The sequence below is a fragment of the Microplitis mediator genome, chromosome 2, assembly GCF_029852145.1.
Source record: "Microplitis mediator isolate UGA2020A chromosome 2, iyMicMedi2.1, whole genome shotgun sequence".
In the NCBI taxonomy this organism is placed as follows: domain Eukaryota; kingdom Metazoa; phylum Arthropoda; class Insecta; order Hymenoptera; family Braconidae; genus Microplitis; species Microplitis mediator.
In genome coordinates, this window is record NC_079970.1 from 2,696,066 (window position 1) to 2,717,965 (window position 21,900).

The window sequence follows — 21,900 nt, forward strand, 5'->3', positions numbered from 1 at the left end:
AATAAATTCATTATGAAAAAAAAAAAAAAAATAAAAAAATGCACATGTAGAAAATTTAATGAACTATATGTGCAATTTTTTTAAATATTTTTTTTTTTATTATTTATCATTTTTAAAAAAATCCAAAAATTATTAAACGTTGGCTAATTTCACTGATCTTGAAATTAGTAGACAATTAACAATTTTTGGATCTCTTTTTAAATGAGTAAATTAAAAAAAATAATAAAAAAAAATATACACATGTAGAATATTTAATAAACTATAAGTGCAATTTTTTTAAATATTTTTTTTTTATAATTTATCGTTTGAGAAAAAAATCCAAAAATTATTAAACGTTGGCTAATTTCAATGATCCTGAAGTTAGTAGACAATTAACAATTTTTGGATTTTTTTTCAACGAGTCAATTAATAAAAAAAAAAAAAAAAAAAATATGCACATGTAGAATATTTAATAAGCTATAGGTGCAATTTTTTTAAATATTTTTTTTTTATAATTTATCGTCTAAAAAAAAATCCAAAAATTATTAAATGTTGGCTAATTTCAATGATCTCAAAATTAGTAGACAATTAACAATTTTTGGATTTTTTTTCTACGAGTCAATTAATAAAAAAAATAAAAAATAAAAATATGCACATGTAGAAAATTAAATAAGGTACAGGTGCATTTTTTTAAATATTTTTTTTTTTTTATAATTTATCATTTTAAAAAAAATCCAAAAATTATTAGCCGCCGGCTAATTTCAATATCATAATTATTAATTTTATTGAATTCTACCGTAAAAAAAAAAGAAATCTCCATTTATTTTTCCTAGAGCTTTTACTTAAAAGCCGTGTAAAAATTTGAACAAAAATAACAATTCAAATGATGATTTCTTTTTTAATTACTCGTTATTATTATACACTATGATAATTATTTTTTTTTAAATTAATAACTCAAGTTGATGCGGGAACTTTTTAAATACACGATACAAAATTATTAAATATTCAAAAATAATAATTTATCGCTTTTCAAAAGCAGTCTTATTGAGGACTTTATTACAAACATATATATCATATATATATATTTTTTTTAAAACTAATAACAAATAAAAAATTATCACGATCGTATTTAGTTGTTTAATTACATCAGTAATTTATTAGTAATCAAACGTTAGTATGCGCGTACAATTAAATCGCGATCAACTCAAGTTATCGGATAAAATATACTAATATATATCAATATATGAGTATATTAAAACAGATGTTTGATTATTTATATAATTATTGTTTCATTAAATTGTTCAGTTAATATCTAAGATAAATGAGAGTTTTATAAATTAATACACCACGTGTGTATTAATATTAATAGTAAGATAAATATATATCTATATATTTTTGTTGGGTTCGATTGAAGTGAGATTTTTTTTTTGCTTTTTTTTTTTTTAAATAAAAGATAAATAATAAATTAAGTTTACATCCTCAATCATCTTTGCTGTCTTCGCGATCGAGCGGGCCGTGATCTTGGTGCAGTCGAACCGGATCCGATGCTGAACATTCCGCCCCCACCGGCGGCATTGTTCCCGGTGTTGAATGACCCGGCTAAAGATGATCCGCTGTTAAAATTGAATCCACCTGCAATGGATTATCAATTTCGTTATAAATTATTTACATTTTATGGAGGATTAATTTAATTTATTATCGGTCAAGATAATTTACCGGTTGACGTGCCAGCGTTGCCGAATTGGAATGGAGTTGATGCACTTCCTGCACTGCTGGTGCCGCTACCGGTTCCAGGTCCGGGTCCACCGAAACTGAATACTGGATTTTGTTGCGCAGGTGGTTGGTTTGTATTCCCGAAAGCGAATGTACTGGAGTTGTTGTTGTTGCTGGCGGTATTGTTGGTGTTATTGTTGTTAGCAGAAGTGGAACCGAATGATGGAGTCGGTGGAGTGAATGGAGAAGGGGTAGAATTTGAACCAAACCCAGTGAAACTAGTGGTTGAGGAACCGAAGGCTGGTGTTGATGATGAAGACGAACCAAAACCGGTGGAAGCGCCGAAAGCTGGAGGTGCTGATGTTGATGATGAGCCGAATGACGGTGGAGCTGTTGATGTACCAAATGTTGGTTTTACTGATGTGGAAGCAGCTCCGAATGCTGGTGGTGCTGCTGATGCACCAAAGGATGGAAGTGTTGTTGATGAGCCAAATGATGATGTCGCTGTTGTTGTTGATCCAAATGCTGGTGGTGCTGTTGTCGTTGCACCGAATGCTGGTGGTGCTGCTGTCGTGGCTCCAAATGCTGGTGGCGCTGCTGTCGTTGCTCCAAAAGCTGGTGGTGCTGCTGTTGATCCAAAGGCTGGTGCTGTTGTTGATCCGAAGACTGGTGTCGTCGTTGATCCGAAGGCTGGTGGTGCTGTTGTTGTTGCTCCAAATGCTGGCGGCGCTTTTGTTGTTGATGTACCAAATGATGGTGTTGTTGTTGATGCACCGAATGCAGGAATTGATGATGATCCACCAAATGCAGAAGTTGATGATGATGATCCAAACGCAGGTGGTGCCGTTGTTGTTGATGATGACCCAAATGCTTGAGTTGCCGTTGTTGTTGCACCAAATGCAGGTGGCGCTGTAGTTGGTGTTGCGCCAAATGGCGGTGGTGCTGCTGATGATGTTGTTGTTGCTGTACTACCAAATACTGCTGATGAATTTTTATTTTGCGTACCAAATGAAGTATTTGAATTTGCAAAACTTGGAAATACTGTTGATGATGTTGAAGAAGTACCGCCGCTGCTACCAAATGATGGACTTGCTATATTTGACGAACCAAATGTCGGTGCTGTTGTACTATTTGTTGTTGATGTTGTTGTTCCAAAACTGGCAGTTGTTGTCGGTTGTTGAGATCCAAATGTCATTGTACTATTATTACCAAATGTTGAATTTGAATTTGTTCCGAAATTTAAACTTGATTGAGATCCAAATGATGGTAATTTAGTTTGTCCAAATATATTATTACTATTATTATTATTATTATTATTATTATTACTAGCAGTATTATTAGGATTAGAATTATTATTTCCGCCAAACATTAAAGATGACGCAGTACTAGTTTGATTTGAATTATTAAAAATACTGGAAGCTGTAGTCGTAGCGTTGTTGCTACCGAAACTAGTAACTTCCGTGGTTTTAGGAGCTCCAAATGACAAAATACTCGGCTTCGTATTGGCAGTACTCGCTGGACTTGAAAACGACGATTGGGTATTAGCGTTGGATCCAAATATAGAAGGCAGTGAGCCCGTGGTAGCTGCGGTCTGAGATGTAGTTGCAGCTGGAGTAGCTGAAAATGAAGGAGTCGCTTGTGTATTTGTAGCCGCAGCACTACCAAATACTGCTGTAGATTGACTTGTGCTTCCAAATGTCAAGGGCGTTGATGCAGTTACTTGAGGCGCACTTGTGTTGCCAAATGAGAATGATGGTTTCGCATTCGTTGCACCAAAACTAAATCCGGAGGTGGATCCAGGTGTAGCTGAAGGTTTATCAGCTGCAGTTGATGCAGCAGTCGTAGCAGCACTGGTACTGACTGTATTAGGAGTAAATGAAAATAATGATGGAGTTGAAGTTGTACTGACTGTTGGTTTAGTATTAAAAGCTGGTGCTGAATTGTCTTGAGGAGTTTTTTGCTGAGCTGAAGATGCAGGTGATGACGTATTGCCAAATGAAAATCCAGTATTTCCAGTAGATGAATTTGTTCCAAATGAAAACGTTGGTTTAGCAGCTGGTGTTTGATTACTCGAAAATGTATTTGATGACGTCGTAGCAGCTGATGACAATTTCAATTGACTTGGTGCAGTAGTCAATGACTTTGGTGATACTAGTAAGTTTGGCGTTGAAGTTGCAGTTTCTGTACCAGTTTTACCAAATGAAAACCCAGCAGAAGTTGAACTACTGGTTGCTTGTGTTGATAAATTGAAGCTACTGGATATTATTGACTCGGTCTTCTGAGCTGCTGGTTGGATAGCAGCAGTAGAAGCTGGTGTTTGAGTTAGCTGGGAGAAACTAGGTGCTGCTGATGGCACCGTAGCTGGATTAGAAGTGACTGGAGTCGCTGTCACTGTCGCAGCAGGCGTGAAACTAAAACTAGAAGTCACAACAGGAGTATTTTGTTGGGCAAATGGTTTACTAGTCGCGACAAATGACTTATCAACATCAGACTTATCTAGTAGACTTGGAGCTGCCGACGCACTGACATTCAACGACGTACTGTTGGTCGTCGAGGTTCCACCCGCGGATAAATTAAACGTAACATGTTTTACCGGAGTGGTACTGTCTTTGATTTTACCAATGATAGGCTTTATCGCAGAAGTAGCTATCGGCGAGGTGTTGACAGTCGTCGTTGAAGTTGACGAGTTCAGCGACGCAAGCACTGCCGAAGTTGGCTCAGTGCTGGCCACCGCAGCAGGACGTTCATTGACCGTGTCCGCTTGAATGACAACACTTGGATCTATTTCACCAGAAACCTTTCCTGATATTGCATCGAACATGCTCTTCAATCTAGCTTTCATACTAGTCTGTCTCATAGTTGTAATATCTGATTGTTTTATTTCATCAGCATCGTCGCCGCTAAATTTACCCGTAACGTCATGCTCTTCAATAAGTGTTTTTATTTTATCAATATTCTGCGGCTCTGCTCTCATAAATAATTTGTCTTTCAATTTTGTCTGCGCATTTTCTGTTACCAATTTCATATTTCTATTACTATTAATTTTATTACCGCTACTAATATTAGTATTACTATTATTATTATTACTAGTACTATTACTACTAATGGGACTACTTTGCTGATAAATTTGTTTCGGTGAAACGCTGCCATGTTTTTTGTAATTGATGCCATCCATGGCATTCAAAACTTCACTATTTAAATTAGATCTATTCAAAGATGTCTTCGAAGTCGATTGCTCAGCAGCAACTCGGGGTGACAACGAATTGCTTCTGCGATTGCTATCAAAGGACTTGAAATGTTTACCAACTTCCGGAGTACCGCTGCGAGACAAGTCAGCTTTCCTTTTAACTCCTGAACTGGTAACGACATTAGTACTCGAACTCAGTGAATTCAAAATATCGTAGCAGGATGGAATCTTCGTCCTCTTGACTGGCCTCAGTGACGTGTTTTCAATAGAAATGTCTTCATCTGACCTTGACAAATCTTCCCGTGTACGTTTCTGTGTGACTTCATCAAAACTCTCGTACTCCTCGCTCTGGCTGTCGTCAGTTCGCTGTTTTTTCACCAATTCCACAGAGACATCGTCCATTGACGCGTGTCTTTTTAGAGAAATCTCTTTCAGCACTTGGACGACACTGGGGGATTTTTTATCTGAACGATAGATACCAGCAAATATTTTTTCTTTCTCTGGAGGGGAATATTTAATTGTCTCTGGCGGTGCGATTCTAACGGTGACTGGTGATCTAGCTTTCACTGTCTTGGCATTTATTGTTGGTGTTGGTGAACAATACAAATTAACTTTTGGAAATTGTCCTGCTGTATACTGCGATTGGTAGAGTAATTTAGTATCAGCATCACTCGCATACTTTGTTAATTTTGATCCTAATCCTGGTGATGATGAATTGCTATAGACCCTGGAATAAATAAATAAATTAATAATTGAATTATTTAAAGGGCAATTATTGATATAAAAAAAAAATAACTTACTTTGAATCAATATTATATCTAGATGATGATAATAATGGTCCAGCAACAGTTTGGACTGTTTTTATTCCAGAGTTTGAATTAATTTTTGGACTCAAACCAGCATTCCAAGGGGTACTGTGAGATCTAAATAATATTTCCTCTCTTCTGGCTGATGGAGAATCGTCATGTGTATTATTATCATATTTATTCTGTGACTTTTTCCATAAATTAAGCATGGAACCGTTAATGTCACCGTTTAAATTGTAGTTTGAATTTTCCCACTGCTTGCCGCCGAATGATGAAGATGGGGAAAAATTTTTAGCGGCCGAGTTTTCGGAACCTGACACTATTGAACGACGGGTGGTTCTGGAAATGGGACTTAGGTTGTTGATGAGTCCCAGTTGCGGATTATGCGACATGCTGACTGATGACTCAGAACTGAGTTGATACGAATTTCTTCCACGACGTTCCATTTTACCAACGTGTTTTTTATATAAATTTTTAAAAAAATCACTGAATTCCCAAAAATATGTCAATAGCTGGTGATAAAATTGTGACAATAAATCGGGAATGTTGTTGCCGGCTTTTATAATACTGTCGTTTATTCTCGCGAGCAGCGTGTTGTAATTGTCGTTAATCACTACGTATATACAAGCATATATTATGGCAATTAGTAGTATAACTATAGCAATAAAATATCCCCATAAATTATAAAATACTAAACACCCACTTAACACACTTAATATTATTACAATGTCCTGATTATTTAATTCCCACATATTATTTCAAAAAAATAACCTCTCCATTTTTTTGTTAAAAAAGAGCACACTCACTTAACCATCAATTTTTCTCATGTACCAGCACACGTATTTTTATCATGTATGAACACGGAGGTGAATTAAAAAAAAACCTCGTTACCAACATCTTGTCACGCTGTCCACTGCTGCCAACGATTTAAAATTACTGATGCGCGCGCGTTTTTTTAAGTTCAAGGCGCTATTTTCTAATTTGTAAATTTGAAAGTAGACTGCGCTGAGGGCGCAGTTTGACATGCGCGCTGCGTAACGGTACTGCTAATTTGGCGCGAAATTTAAAAATAGTTAAAAATTCGTCTGAAACTCTTGTAGGGAGGACAGTAAAGAATTTATTTAATTGAGTGGATGTCTATGATACAGAATACAGATCCAGATGACGCAGATTTACTTTCTTACTTTATGACCGCGAATTTTAAATTAAAAAGAAAATCTTGAATTCAAGAATTTATATAGAAAGTCTATAGAAAAGCCATAGAATATAAGAAACTTGTCACTGTCTAAGAAAAATGAGCGTAAATGTAACTGACAATTGTCAATTTTTTTAATTTTGAATTAAGTGAATTAAATGACACTGAAGTTCGTCGCCGTCTGATAATTTTTTAATTTTTTTAAAAATGACAGATTATAAAAAAAAAGTATTTGAAAAATTGCATGTATAGTTTTTAAAATTTTCTACATGTGCATATTTTTAGTTCTTTTTTTCTTCAAATTTAATTGTCCTAAAAAAAAAACCAAAAATTTTTAATTGTCTGCTCACTTCAGGATGGTAATTAAAATGAGTGTGAATGCAGCAGACATGAGACAATTTATAAATTTGAATAAAATAAATAGATGAATTGAAATAATGAAATTTAAAAAAATACGCGAACGAATTTCGCATTTATCTGTATACGCATTTTTTACTTTTTACTCTGCTTACATTTTATTCATTTATTATAAAATTTAAAAGATTGACAATTGTCTGCTACATTCACACTCATGAATTAAATGGATACCAAATAAAATTAAAAAAATGCGCATTTACAGAATTTAGGAATCAGTATGTGCATTTTTTATGACAGTAAAGTCAGCAGACATTTGAAATTTAAATAAATTTTTTTAAATAGATAAATAATAAAATATGTACAATTTTTCAAAATAATTTTTTTAATATTTATTTTTTTGTAAAAAAAAACCAAAATGTTGTTAAATGTCTGCTAACTTTATTGTCATGCATTTTTTTTTATCTTTATATTTTTAATTGTTTAATTCATTTATTTGTAATTTAAAGTTTGTCTCATATCTGCTACATTCACACTCATCTAAGAAAATCGATAGAAAATCAGGTCTTGTCACCGTCTAAGAAAATCCATAGAAAATCTATAAGTTAAAAGACCTGGTACCAATCAGGGAACTAGTACCTGATCATTTCATCTATTAGTATATTTATATTTAGTAAATATAGATATACAAATACATGAGTGATCGGGTACTGGGTCTCTTGCCTTAATAGAAAATCTTGAACTCAAAATTTTCTTTTTGGTTTAAGATTAATAATATATAGATATACCAGCACTAATAATTTAAACCAGCATTAAAAAGATTTTCAAACCCAGTTTGAAAAACTGGCCCTAATTTGGATCTTGAATCCCAAGAATATATTTGTGCTCTTGCTGTGTCTTTTTAGATGAAATTCTGCGGCAGTAAAAGATATTTATGGTACGGGTGCTGATTATCTCCAAGTACACTACTGAAAAATACTTTCAACACCTTGAAATACATCTACAGCATGGAAAAGTGATACATAATACAAAGAATTATCTTGTTTGTTTAATCCACGACGGTTCCGATGTGTCTCCATCCCCTCTCCGGATCCACGTGGCCCACATTTGCATGCGTGCTGAGTAAATGCTAACAAGCGCTGTCAGTTGCAACTAGACTTAACTCTAATGAGTTACACGATGAGTTAAATAAATCGTCAATAATTATGAAAGCTAGAGTACAATTTATAAATTAATAGAGGAACAGTATTAGATTTAAATAACACAAGTACAAATTTATTTTAAGAAGACAATATTGATCTGTTAAATCAATAGAGATAATTTAATAAAATCTTACAAGTATTGTTTGTAGTCTTACATCCTCGTTGTACTTGTTCTGTAGTTGTCTTGTAATTTTTATTTATCTGTTTACTGTAATTGTTGATGTTAATTTAATAATTTACACCTGTGGGTTTAATTATCACGATCTACGAATGACTGGTGTCGAAATAAAGCCAACAAGGGAGATATTTATTAAGTATAAAAAAATGTTGATTGTATTAGGTTCAACAGTTGCATTGATAGCTAGTCTTACTATGGCTTACTCAAAATCACGAAGCAACTGGACCACAGTTGCCACTAAAATTTATCATCAGATCCAGTACAGTATCTTGGGAATAAAAGAAAATTTCATTGATTTCCTACAGGCTAAATACAATAAAACTGGTGAGAAAATCATTTTTAATATTTTAAATTTAATGGAATATTAACAATTTTAGTCTAATAAAAATATTTTTAATTATTTAAGTGAAAGAAAGTAATTTTTTTAGACTTTCTTTGTAACTCTGGTGGAAATTTTTCTGACTTTTCTCTGAATACTTTTGAAAAAGTCTTTTGAACTTTGAATTAGTCTTTAGAACTTTAGAACTGAGTTTTTCAGAGAAAATTCCGAAAAATTTACACCAGGGGATATTTTTTTAAAAAAAAGTACTGGTAATTTACAATAAATTTATAAGTTACCTGGTCATTAATTTTTAGGATTCGACCCACCAAAATATTTAAGATTTTTTAAAATAAACTTAAATTGGGTAAAATTGTACGCGAGTCCCCTAATTGTTGGAAGCAAAAATCAATTACTTTTTATTAGAAAGTAATAAATAAATTATCATACGTAAAGAAACTAATAAATTATGATCCTGAAGTTAACAATCAGCAAATTTTGGATTTTTGTTTTCAACGAATCGATTACAAAAAAAAAAAAAAAAAAAAATGCACATGTAGGAAATTTAAAAAACTATAAGTGCAATTTTTTTTTCTATAATTTATTTTTAAAAAAACAATCAAAAAATTATTAGACGTCGGCTGACTTCAGTATCATGATAAATTTTGAATGAAATTTTCATTAAAAATCAGTAAAGAAATATACGAATTTAATTTTGCAGTAATGGTTTATTACTTTACAGTAAACAAGGATTATTATCAAACAAAGAAATTCCTTTCGCTAGATACTGATAAGTAATTCAGATAACTTTTTTTATTTTGATAAAACGTTGCCGACTAAAAGTTATGAAATATTAAGTGTTATTTTCAAATATTTCAAGGTCTCTTGAAATAATAATTTGCTGTATTACTTGAGATTAGAATTTAATATATTACTTTTCTGTAATCACTTTAGAATTTTTAAAACTTCGCTCTAGTAGATAAGATATTAAAATTTTTTTTGAAAAGTATTAAATATTAATAGACTATTTAATAATTCAAATATCTTATAGTATCTGCACCTTGATAGTATTTACTATTTTTTAAAAATTAAAAATTTATGATTTATTGAGTGACTTGTTTACGCCGACAAGGTTTATTCTACACGTCAACAAATCGCGATATTTAAATTTATTACCACGGAGGAAAAAATAATTAAGATCTAATTTTTTTAAATTTTATATTCCTCGAGATCTTAGATCTCAAATTTTTTATTAAAGGCCCGGGAGATTTTTTTTAAATTTAACATTTCAAACTTTTTATAAAACTTTAACTTATATGTGAAATGTCAGATTCAAATCTCCGTAGATTTTAATTATTTTTCCCGGATGGTATAAAAAAATTTCCTCTACATGTAATTTAATTACACGTTTGTCCTGAATAATATAAGAAATTAAAAGTATTTATTTTAAATTACAATTTTTTGTCATGGCGTACAGTAAAAAAAAAAATTTCTACCTGTTGTTATATAAAATTAAGTTAGTTTATTATACAAAAATATCACTGCGTTGCGGCAAAACTTTTTTTCCTAACGTATTTGAAACTACGGTGAGTGATTAAGTCAGTGATGTTGAAATAATAAATCCCTATTACAAAAGAGTATCCAACGGAAATAGTATCCATTAGAAATAACAGATCTGTAGAGTAAAATTTGAATTGTAAATTAGAATATAAAATATTTATTTTACTTAAAATTTTTCAGAGTTACCACGTAAGAGCGGTTGTGTTGCTGTTGTTACTGGCGGGTCACGTGGAATCGGGTTTGAAGTTGTCAAAATGTTGCTTAAATGTGACATGGAAGTTATCATCGGTAAACATTTATATTAAATCCATATTTTATAAAATATAAATTTAATAAATTTTTTTTTAGCCTGCAGAAAAAGAGAATCTGGAGAGAAAGCTATTGATAAAATTCGCGCATCTGGAGTTACCGATGGCAAAACTAAAGTTTACGTACTCGATAACTCAAGTTTTGAGTCTGTAAAAAAATTTTCTAGTGAATTAAAAAAAGACTACACGAAAATTCACGTGCTTATTAACAATGGTATGAATTTATGATAGTAAAAATTATTATGATTTTTTTTATCAAAACTAATCAATATGATAATTAGTGATACTTAATTAATATTAATGGATTTTAAAAGCTGGAGTTATGGCTACACCTTATGAAGAAACTAAAGATGGATTTGAGCAGCAGTGGGGTATTAATTATTTGTCCCACTTTCTGTTGACGGCTTTACTTATGCCGTTACTCCACAATGCAGGCACCACACAAAATTTTGCTAGAGTAATAAATGTGTCCTCGTGTGCTCATCAATTGGGTGTAATTAATTTTGATGATATTAATTACACGTAAGTAAAAGAAAAACAGAGTAATTAAGGACATTCTCAGACATGCCCACCCCCACTTTTAAAAAATTTTCAATTACTAAACTGTCATAAGTATATTCAAATTTAATCAATTAATTAAAAAAAAATTAAGGCATTAATTGAAAAAGACAACGTAGTAAAGTAGTAAAAAAATTACAGATCAATCAGGAGCTAAACGAAATTTTTTGAATGAATTTGAGTTTAAAAAATTTGAAAATTCTAATCGAAAAATTGACAAAGATTTTACTGAAATTTATTTTCCAAATTTCGCTTAACTCCCAATTGACATCAACTGTAAGTAATTTTTTAAAAATTCTATTTCTCAGCAAAATTGCAACTCCGTTCTTTTTTCAATCAATGCTTCAATTTTTTTCAAATTAATTAATTGATAAAATTTTTTATACACTTGACACTTGAAAATCTTTGAAAATTTTAAAAAAGTGGCAGGTACTGTCTGAGAATGGGCTTAAAATTAAAAACAAATGCTTGACTTGTAATGATTACAGTTTTACTTAATTATTTTTAAAAATTTTCACAGTAAAAGAAAACCATTTTTATCATACGCCGCGTATGGCCAAAGCAAACTTGCTCAAGTTGTATTTACAGAAACATTAAGACACCTATCAGAAAAAAATGATCTCAGAGTGAAAGCTTACGCCGTACATCCAGGAATTGTCAATACAGACTTATTTGAACACAGTTTTATTCACCATGTCAGCTGGGTCATGAAGTTTTTATTCAAAGTAAGAGACTATATACTATTAATTTATTAATATGAGTATTTAAATATTAATAAAAGTGTTTGTTTGTTTAGTCTCCAGAACAAGGTGCCATGACAACTGTTTACGCAGCAGTAAGCGAAAAAATCCAAGACACTGACGGGCTTTATTACAGCAATTGTTTAAAGGCTACTGTAAACCCACTTGCGTACGATAAATCTATACAAGAAAGACTATTTTTACTGAGTCTTGAACAAACAAAGCTGTCAAGTTTTTTACAGTACTGCTGATTACTAGAGTTCAAATAATAATTAATTAACTAACGTCATATTTAAAATCCGTCCGATAAAACTATTTATGTTTTAATAAATACATCTTTTATTAATTATTTATAAAAATTAATTTTACTTCATATATGTACAAAATTTTTTTCTTTATTAACATATTTTTATACCTTGATGTAAACTTGACGGCCGCATCTATAAGCCGCGCTTGATTTAATACGCGGACCGCGGAGTTTTATAGAGTTAGCGAGCAATGCTGGAGTACGGAGATGAATTCCTCGTCCTTCTGGTGTCCAAGCTTTCATTGTAACTTCTTCACCTTCATTGGGAGTAATTGAAATCCACCCTACGGTATTATAAATTATTTATTATCAAGCAAATAAAGACAGCACTTTTTTAAAAATAATTTACCTGCACTCGACAAAAGAATATCAGCTGCAGATTCGTCTTCACTTTTTCCCGCGATAGTAAAGTCTTTTGATTTAAACTGCGGCCATATTTTTAATCTCTCCGGATCATTGGTCGGCACAACTAAAGCTTCTGTTTCAAGTAATTTACCATAAACTTCAATAGCGTCAGCAGTACGACAAATAGTAATAGGCAATTCTTTACTTGCAAATACAGTAACTCTATATATAAAATAAATATATTAATTTGTAAAATATAATAAATAATAAATAAATTATAAATAAAAATACCTGATGAATGCAGGTCCAGTTACTAGATCAAGTCTTCCTAGTCCGGCTAGAAACAATGTTTGCCCAGGTTTAAAAATAAAACTACGTGGGGATATAATTTGTCGTGGTAACGTCAACAATAATTCGTCAGTAGTCAGTAGATTTATCACTTGATCCGGATGAACTACACCTGGAGTATCGTAGCACCAACGCCCGTGTTTGTAAAACTCGTCGTTTTCGTTTATACCAAACTTTCCAGATGCTTTGGCTGCTTCAAATTTAGTCATCGCACTGCCCACTGTAGTCGTTAATCTGGTAAAAGTTCTTCCAATGCGTTCTAAAAAAAATCAAGTTACTAATTTGTGTCAATAAATTTTCTAATGTGATCGTAGCAACAAATGATACCTTGCAGAGTCGCGTATGTTATGTCTCTGAGTGCAGTAACTTCTTGTTTTCTATGGTGAGACTCAACATGGTCCTCCATCTGCTGAATTTTTCGTCGCTTCATCCGCTCGTAAAGTCTCCATTTAACTGGATTGAGAATTGGAAATTTCAATAAATTCAATGTCGTTCCAGGCCATGGAGAAACGGTGGCCCGTTGAATTAAATCGACTGCTTGGACTTTACAGTAATCGGACTGAAGAAATGCGTTGAATAACGTCGACTTACCGACGTTGGTACAGCCAATTAAATAGACGTCGCCTAAAATGAATAAATAATTCTGTTACTTACAGATAATTAAGTATTTAATTATAAATAATAATAATAACCTTTGTATGCCCACAAGCTCTGTAATTTAGTGATCAATCTCTCGATTCCGTAGCCCGTTTTGGCAGAGATCAAAGCCACATGTCTTATATTTTTAGGATTCAATCCAGTTTTTGAAAGAGCGGCTACCAAAGAGGTTTCGACGTTTTGCAAAAATTGGGGACTGTCTTGAGGCAACAAGTCTACTTTATTGCCAACGGCAAATATCGGCGTATGTTTACCGAGTACAGACTTCAAATCGGGCCAAATACTGCACGGGAAATCCATGAGGTCAATCATTAATACGACAGCAGCTTTTTTGTCATCCAACTTGATGTTGCGAAGAATTTTCGGATAATCTTCTGCAGAAACTTTAACTTCTAGAGTCGCGTTGTAGTATTTCATAAAATGACACCGCTGACAGACAGTACTTTTTAAGTCTTCGTCTTTCAACCCAACGAATAATTCTGAAGGAAGATAACCCGGTATAGCTGAGTCCTGACAGTGCAGCAAAGCGCCGCAGCCGCCACAGGGAATCGAACTGACAGGAGCATCAGGATTTGGTTTACCGTAATTCGATTTCCATGACTCTTCTTCGGTGAATTCATTGAATTGCTCGTAGTCTGTCATCCAGTCAGGCGGGATATCAGACAAATCATCAACAGGCCTATGAATATCCGTTGAAAATATTTTATTTTCCATCCGTTTTACTTGTCTGGTGGTACTGTCAGTTTCCTTTACCTCCAAATATGACTCGTACAATTTTTTAAACTGTTCATTTAAAACAGGCATCGGTTTCTCCTCCTCCGCCTTCTCAATATCTACCGGCTTAAATTCATCAGTAGGTTTGTAAGGCATGTAAATAGGCTTCCACGTCTTGTTGGTGTCTTCTCCAGAATTTTCTTCGGGTTTCTTTTCTTCGGAATCACTTGTCATGTCATCCCGTAGATACTTCAGAGCAATACTATAAACTGGTTTGTTTACAAGTTCATCAAATTTATGATTCTCAATACTTCTTTTAAATTTACCCTCAATCTCTTTATTCCTCCCATAGCCAAACTTCAACTTACGTCTCTCAATATAGTCGCAGTAAATTAATTTGTCCTTCAACTCTTCAACTTTCGGGTCTATCTTGACCTTTACTTTTCCCTCCTCATCCAGAGTCAAGTTTTCCATAACTTTTGCATTTATATGACGACGAATTGTCATGTTTATCATACATAACCTCAATTTTTTAAATGTACTCATTTTATTGCACGGACAATTACTTACAAGTCTCGTGATTCCGCCAAATGACTTTCCAAAATACATTATTGTTATTTTAATAATTTGAATTTTTAAAATTACCCGCCTTCAATTATTTAAAATCGTATATTTAAAACTATAGATTGCCGATTATAAATCACATTGCTTTTGTTATTCTTATATTCTCATATATTTCAAAAATAAAGTCGATAACTCGATAATCGTTTTTATCGACGCCACTAAAAAATTAAATGATCTGAAGTTAGCCGACGTTTAATAATTTCTTGATTTTTTTAAAAACGATAAATTATTAAAAAAAAACATTCAAACAAATTGCAATAGATTTTTAAATTTTCTACATGTGCATATTTTTAGTTTTTTTTTTTTTTTTTAAATTAAGTTGAAAAAAAATTCAAAACTTGTCTGCCAACTTCAGGATCATAAAATTAAATAATCGACTCCGCGCGTCAAAATGATATTTAATTACCGCAATAATTAATTAAAACTAATAAATTAAATATTTAAAAAGTGATAAATAATAAAATATATATAAATAAATGTATAAATAATAAGATATTGCAAAAAAATACAAGAGTTTTTAAAAAAAGTTGAATATATTAAACATGAGTTTGAATGCGCAAAGTCGAGTTATCAAAAATAGGAAAACGTGTAAATAATGGGTTTACCGGTTTTTAAAAATAGTAAATAATAATTGTAAATAAATAGTAATATTGTATATCGTAAATGCGCAGATATTTATCGATATTCATAGATTGTAAAAATAATTTAAAACGGACGCGTCACTGGCAAGTTAAATCATCAAATGGGATAGTCACTGCAATGTGTGCTGATGGGCTGCGATATGGCCGGTTCAAGAACGGTGAGCTTTTTACTCTTTTATTTACTGATATAATTCATTATAATTTAAAATAAAGTAGTAAATAATCATCTAAATGATTGCTTACAGTTTTTAATTTATCGGATTTATTTTAAACGCCGATTTTATGTCATTAATTTAATAGACGCGGCGACGCCATATTTTTTGTATCATATCATAACCATTATTGTTGTTTATTTTGATTTGCTAAATGTCAACATTGATCATGTACATGATACCCTATCAATGTTTACTTCCTATCATGTCAATGTCAATTACTATATCCACAGGTTAAAGTATTTGGTAATTTTTTTTTTTTTTTTAAATTAAGTTTCGAAATTTTTTAAAAATTTGGGAATTAAAATTCCAAATATTTTATGGGTCATTAATTTAAATTAATTATTGTCGTTAATTAATAAAATTTTTTGTCATTAATTATTTAATTATTTTATTGAAACATTAGTGCTGGGTAATAGTTGATAATTGATAATTAATAGTTTAAATTTAAAAAAAAAAAAAGAGGGAATTTTAAAATTATTATATAATATATTAAAAATAAATGAAGCTTTTTCGGTCAAAGATAGTCTTAAAAAATACTGCGCACTAGTGAGTCACGCGATAATCATTTGCAGATATATATGTATATATATATATATATATATATATATGCGTGTATAAGCGTATATACCGTTTTAAAGTTATGGAGGTAACAAAATAAATATTCAAATAAAAGAGGAAATCTTGGAGTAATTAATTAAACTTTTTAATATATTCAAGGTTATTTTGTTTCTAGCGAAACATGTTTTCTAACATTAAATATAATGAGAAATAATTTAAAAAAAGTAAATCTTATCTGTCGATATATTTTTATTTACTCAATAATCAGATATCTTTTTTTTAGAAACCAGACATAACAATAATTTGTTATTCTGTTAATTATAATATTATTATAAATTTACTTTATATGTGTGAATTTTATAAATAACAAATTCACTTCACTTTTATATGTTTCAATTTTTAAACTCCGTTATTGACTATTAACAGTTTTTAAACGTTTCATAAATTTACGCGGTTATTTTTCTTACATCTGCTGACTGCAAATATTAGCTTGTCAAAGTGAAGAACAAATATTAATAATGCGTTGATAAATTAATTTAAAAATTAGTATGACTTAGTGTCAAACTCATTTTGAACTCTGGAAATAAGTGAGGTAATATTTTTTTAAGTATCTTGAGTGTTTGAGACGAAAATTTAAATCGTGAGGGTGCTTAGCTGTTTATAGATAACAGGTTTTATTTCGGTATAGTTTTGGACCTGATGTGTTTCCTCATATGTCTACTTTCGTTCATTTTGACCTTTTAAACTTTCAATTTTAAGAGATTTAAAAAGTCGTGACTGATTTGGAGCAACTCGGGTTTTAAACTTGAAAAAAATTTTCTAGTCAGTGTAATATAAAGTACGTGCACTTAATTGTAGTTTTGGATCTGCTGCAGCTCCTCATTGTCGTACTTTTTTTTTATTTTGACCTTTGAAATTTCAATTTTAGGCAATTTAAAAATTGTCATCGATTTGAAGCAATTTCGGGTTTTAAACTTAAAAAAAATTTTCTAGACAGTGTAATATAAAGTACGTACACTTAATTGTAGTTTTGGATCTGCTGCAGCTCCTCATTGTTGTACTTTTTTTAAATTTTGACCTTTTGAATTTCAATTTTGAAAAATTTTAACTGACCGCGAACAATTTCGGTTTTAAACTTAAAAAAATTTTCTAGTCAGTGTAATATAAAGTACGTGCACTTAATTGTAATTTTGGATCTGCTGCGACTCTTCATATTCATACATTTTTTTATTTAGACCTTTTGAACTTTCAATTTCAAGGGACTGAAAAAATTACGAGTAACGTGATAGCTTTTGGTTTTAAACTTTTTCAAAAGTTTTCTAAGGGATGGAACGAATGAATGAATTAATTGATCAAATTATTTATAATTTCTGTAGATTTTATAACTTTATTTCCATGTATCCATATCGTCACTTACACTTACGCTTTTCTAAATTAGTATTGATAGCATGTAGAAGCACATCACCGATAAAATACAAATATAATTTAATGCTCATTAATTCCCTACCGCGTCCGTGTTTGAAAACAAAAAATAATCTGCGGTCGGTAGTCGCTCAAAAACATTGAGTATCATGTGTACAAACGAAGAATACTTATTAGCTATCTAGTTACATACATTACATACATTATACATATTTATTTATTTTTATTAATGTCTACAACATCTAAGCTAAGGATTAAAAACGTATTCAGCTTTAAATTAAGTTAAATTACAATCGGTCAAAGATAATTTCGCGTGAAGACAGCTTGCAAATCCAGGTCACGGTCTCCCACTAAATAACTTTTAGTTTCTCTTATATCACATATATGTATAAACCAATAATAGCCACTGAATACATGACTGTATTTTTCCACTCAATAAAAATTTATGTTTTTTTTTTTAATTTCCATCATCAATAAAAAATAATTTATAAATCTCAAATCTTATAACAAACAAATACATATATATGATAAATTTTTATCGAATTTATGTTACTGAAATAAGCATGAATGTCATATTTGTATATTTATATCAGTATAAAAAATAATTAACTCATATTTTATAAATAATCTTAATGTTTTCTTATTATTTAACATTAAAATGACAATTAAATTATAAAAAGTATAATAATATAAATATATACGATTATAAATCAATAGAAAGAGTATAAATTTTTTTTGTTTATTAATAAATATATAATAGATTTATATATAATATAAAAATGAAAGAGTAAACATGGCACTGCGCCCATTATCCCAGAGGATTTACGCAGAGGAAATAGACAGAATTAACTTACAAAAGATAAACTACGTATATAAACGTTTATAACGAGTATATTATATGCAGTGTATGTGCTTAAGATCACGTAGGCATTCAAATGATATTTAAAAAATATATACATTGTATATTTTTGAAATTTCGGCGGTTATTGTTTGAAATACGGTGGCGGTATGATAGTACATATGTCTTACGTGACATAATTTACATCATTTGTTGACAAGAAGTAATCGCGGGTTGAAACGAAAGGGGAAATATTTAAACGCAATCTCATGCACTCAAGGACAAGCGAACGATGAACTCACTTGCTGTCTTTATTCACTAATCAAACGTGTAGGGAACAAATTAATCTAGATAATTTATCTTCATTTTGAGTGACAGTTTTCATTCAATTCTATTTCGTCATTCGCTTTAGATTTTTGGGAAAAAAATACATTTTTTTAATGTAAAAAACAAACGGTGTATTAATTGGGAGTACGTGAAAAAAATTTTAAATAATTTATATCGTGGAAATATATATTAAAAATGTTATTAAAATTTGACTGTGTCAACAAACGTGTTTTAAAATCGCGTTTAATGACTCAGTGACTAATATGCCAAGTGTGTAACCAAAATTAACATAACATTAAACCAGTACAGTATATATTATATATGACGGTGTAGCAATTAATTATCTTTTAACTAAGAATTTTATTGTCGCACTATATACATAGAATCATCAGCCACCGACGGGTGTTTTTATTTTAGTTTTTTTATCTTGTTAATTCTTATAAAGCTGGTATGCTATTAGTAACAAGGCCATTGTGACTGGCGTTAAATGTTTTAAGCGATAAAGCCTGTCTGTTTACGTGGACAGTATGTTTGTCATTTAGTTTTTTTATATTCTAAGTTAATAAATTTATTTTTTTTTAACGGCTTACATTTAGTCATGAGGAAAAATCATCATTTTCATGTTTTTTTATCAAAGACTGCAATTTTTTCATCATCATAATTAAATATTTAAACTTTAAAAAAATTATGACCGCTTTTTTAAGTATTTTTTTTTACCTTGCGATAATTACTGTAGTTTGAAACTTGTTTGTTTGGAATAAATATTAATATTGATTACTTTTAAAAACTGGATGGAGAATTTTACAAAAAATTTATTTTTTTAACAGGGGTTCGGACTTATTTCTCTGTTACACTCAAGTCCACCAACGCTACTATCTTTGTTGCACTTGTGCAGTAAATGGAAACTTTGGCCGAGTTTTTCTCTTAAGAGAGTGTACTAGGTAGTTTTCAAATGAACTATTTCCATAGATAAAGACCCAAATCATTGAACAAAATATTTCGATGCATAAACTTTTTATTTATCGAATGAAATGTTTCTCGTCCGGAAATTTCAGTTTATATCTGAGAACGGGTCATTTGAAATTTCCAATTGCTAATGTAGGTGCAACAAGGACCGTTTCGTTTGTTCACATGTGTGTGAGAAAGAGAATAGATGGCATATCCTCTTAAACAAACGAATATTATCAAATAATTGAAGCGCATTTCGTTAGATTAGACAGTAGTGCATCGATCTACAGTCTGTATTTTGTATCTAGAGATTTTGTTTGCGAAAAAAACTCAGCCAAAAATATTTGATAACCCCTGTTGAAACGTTTAATTTGTAGCCCAATAGATCGTTTGTTTGTTATCTTAAAAAAAGCAAAAAAAAACTTAGATTCCTAGTTTATGTAAGAAACAATTCTATTAAATTTTTTAATGATACGATCCAGTAGTTCTTTTAATTATCAGATATAAATTTTATTAGATAAAAAATGGTAAACAAATATTTTCGAGCTGTTGTATTTTATAAGATAAGAAAATAAATTAAAACTCCGATTATAAGTAACTCGTTAGTAGAAAAAACTGTAGTCTAATACGTCAAATTAATACAGAATTTCAAAATATAATGGCCTGTATAAAGACGTATTATATAATTTAAAAATAAAAATATATTGCGAGTAACTACGCCACACCCAAAAAGATAACCCACGTGACGAATGTTTATTTTTTATTTTTTTGGATTTATTATTACCTCAATAATATTATGAGATAATGAATTATACATTTATAAAGATAGCCGTTATCTCAAGTCTTACTTCATGCTAAACACGTCATTATTTATTTGTTATTTCGATGCATAAACACACGACGATGATTAATAGATCTTCTATTCGTTTATTACCATAATGTCTTCTCACTACTATCATTTTTTGCTGATACTCTAAAGATAGGATGGTAAACAGCTCGTGTATCTGATACACGGTCTTGTTGGCTATTTTTATTGCGCAATACAATCCGAACAATCTTATTGACAATTGATACCATATATTTTAATAATAGATTGCGTTTATTATTAATTTAATAAACAAATATATATAAAACATTATTATCACTTCATTATTTTATTCTCCACAAAAAAAGGATTTTTTAGCGCAAGAAAATTTTACTTACCCCAAAAAAATTTTGCACTTTGAGTTGAAAACAAAAAATTTATATGTTCCTGAAGATCAAAACGTTTTTCGCGCAAAGAAAGAAAAAATTGGAAAGTAAAAAATTTACTGGATGATTAGATTTTTGAAATGTTTCGCATATAGATGCTGGTATGCCAGAAAATTTTCAGCCACCCCCAATCTCCGGAACTACCCCTTCAGTAGTCGAATTACATGAATTGTTTCATTTTCATTGCGCGAAAAACGTTCCGATCTTCAGGTACATAAATTTCTTGCGTCAAAAATTTTTTTCTAGTAAAAAAATTTTGCTTTCAATTTATAATGCAAAATATTTTCCGCGCCAAGAAATATTTTTTTTCTGTCTACAAATAATAAATTATGGAGATAATGTGGGTATAATTTAAGGATAATTATTTGATTGCGCTGATTAACGTAACATTGACGGTATTATTGTATAGCCAAGTTATATTATATTAGGTATGGTCATGGAGTATAGTAGTGGTAGAGTGCCAAGAATCGTTTCAACTACGTAATAATGATTCTGTTCAATTAAACTGCTCATGGTCAATGCATTATTGAATAAGTTTATAAATTAAATATCCAGACTAATGATTGTCATATTAAATTCGACGTAGTACACGATTTTACTCTATAT

General features: G+C 30.8%; 4 protein-coding genes across 5 annotated transcripts in view; 2 read left to right on the top strand and 2 right to left on the bottom strand.

The window, feature by feature from the left end:
• Positions 1-766: 766 nt before the first annotated feature.
• LOC130662893 (uncharacterized) lies at positions 767-6,592 on the bottom strand. Its single transcript, XM_057461849.1, has 3 exons — positions 5,680-6,592; positions 1,696-5,606; positions 767-1,611 (listed from the first exon to the last, which is right to left on the bottom strand). Exons 1-3 carry the CDS (start codon positions 6,435-6,437, stop codon positions 1,463-1,465), a joined length of 4,818 nt encoding a protein of 1,605 aa, XP_057317832.1. The 5' UTR covers positions 6,438-6,592; the 3' UTR covers positions 767-1,462.
• Positions 6,593-8,172: 1,580 nt separating this feature from the next.
• On the top strand, positions 8,173-13,041 carry LOC130662896 (retinol dehydrogenase 12-like). 2 transcript variants are annotated; one of them, XM_057461854.1, is made up of 7 exons: positions 8,173-8,572; positions 8,777-8,938; positions 10,674-10,781; positions 10,842-11,015; positions 11,116-11,323; positions 11,880-12,084; positions 12,156-13,041. In XM_057461854.1, the coding sequence occupies exons 2-7, from the start codon at positions 8,809-8,811 to the stop codon at positions 12,348-12,350; spliced, it is 1,020 nt and encodes a 339-aa protein (XP_057317837.1). In that variant the 5' UTR covers positions 8,173-8,572; positions 8,777-8,808; the 3' UTR covers positions 12,351-13,041. The 2 variants fall into 2 exon arrangements, with proteins under 2 accessions (XP_057317837.1, XP_057317836.1); XM_057461853.1 differs by having other exon boundaries at positions 8,173-8,938.
• On the bottom strand, positions 12,486-15,219 carry LOC130662894 (nitric oxide-associated protein 1). Its single transcript, XM_057461850.1, has 5 exons — positions 13,792-15,219; positions 13,427-13,723; positions 13,043-13,358; positions 12,756-12,973; positions 12,486-12,690 (listed from the first exon to the last, which is right to left on the bottom strand). Exons 1-5 carry the CDS (start codon positions 15,077-15,079, stop codon positions 12,509-12,511), a joined length of 2,301 nt encoding a protein of 766 aa, XP_057317833.1. The 5' UTR covers positions 15,080-15,219; the 3' UTR covers positions 12,486-12,508.
• Positions 15,220-15,672: 453 nt separating this feature from the next.
• LOC130662895 (MAP kinase-interacting serine/threonine-protein kinase 1-like) overlaps positions 15,673-21,900 on the top strand; it is a 40,710-nt gene continuing 34,482 nt past the window's right edge. Inside the window, exon 1 of the mRNA XM_057461851.1 lies at positions 15,673-15,893. Coding sequence (XP_057317834.1) covers positions 15,864-15,893 — 30 coding nt within the window. The 5' untranslated portion in view covers positions 15,673-15,863. The remainder of the gene's footprint in view (positions 15,894-21,900) is intronic.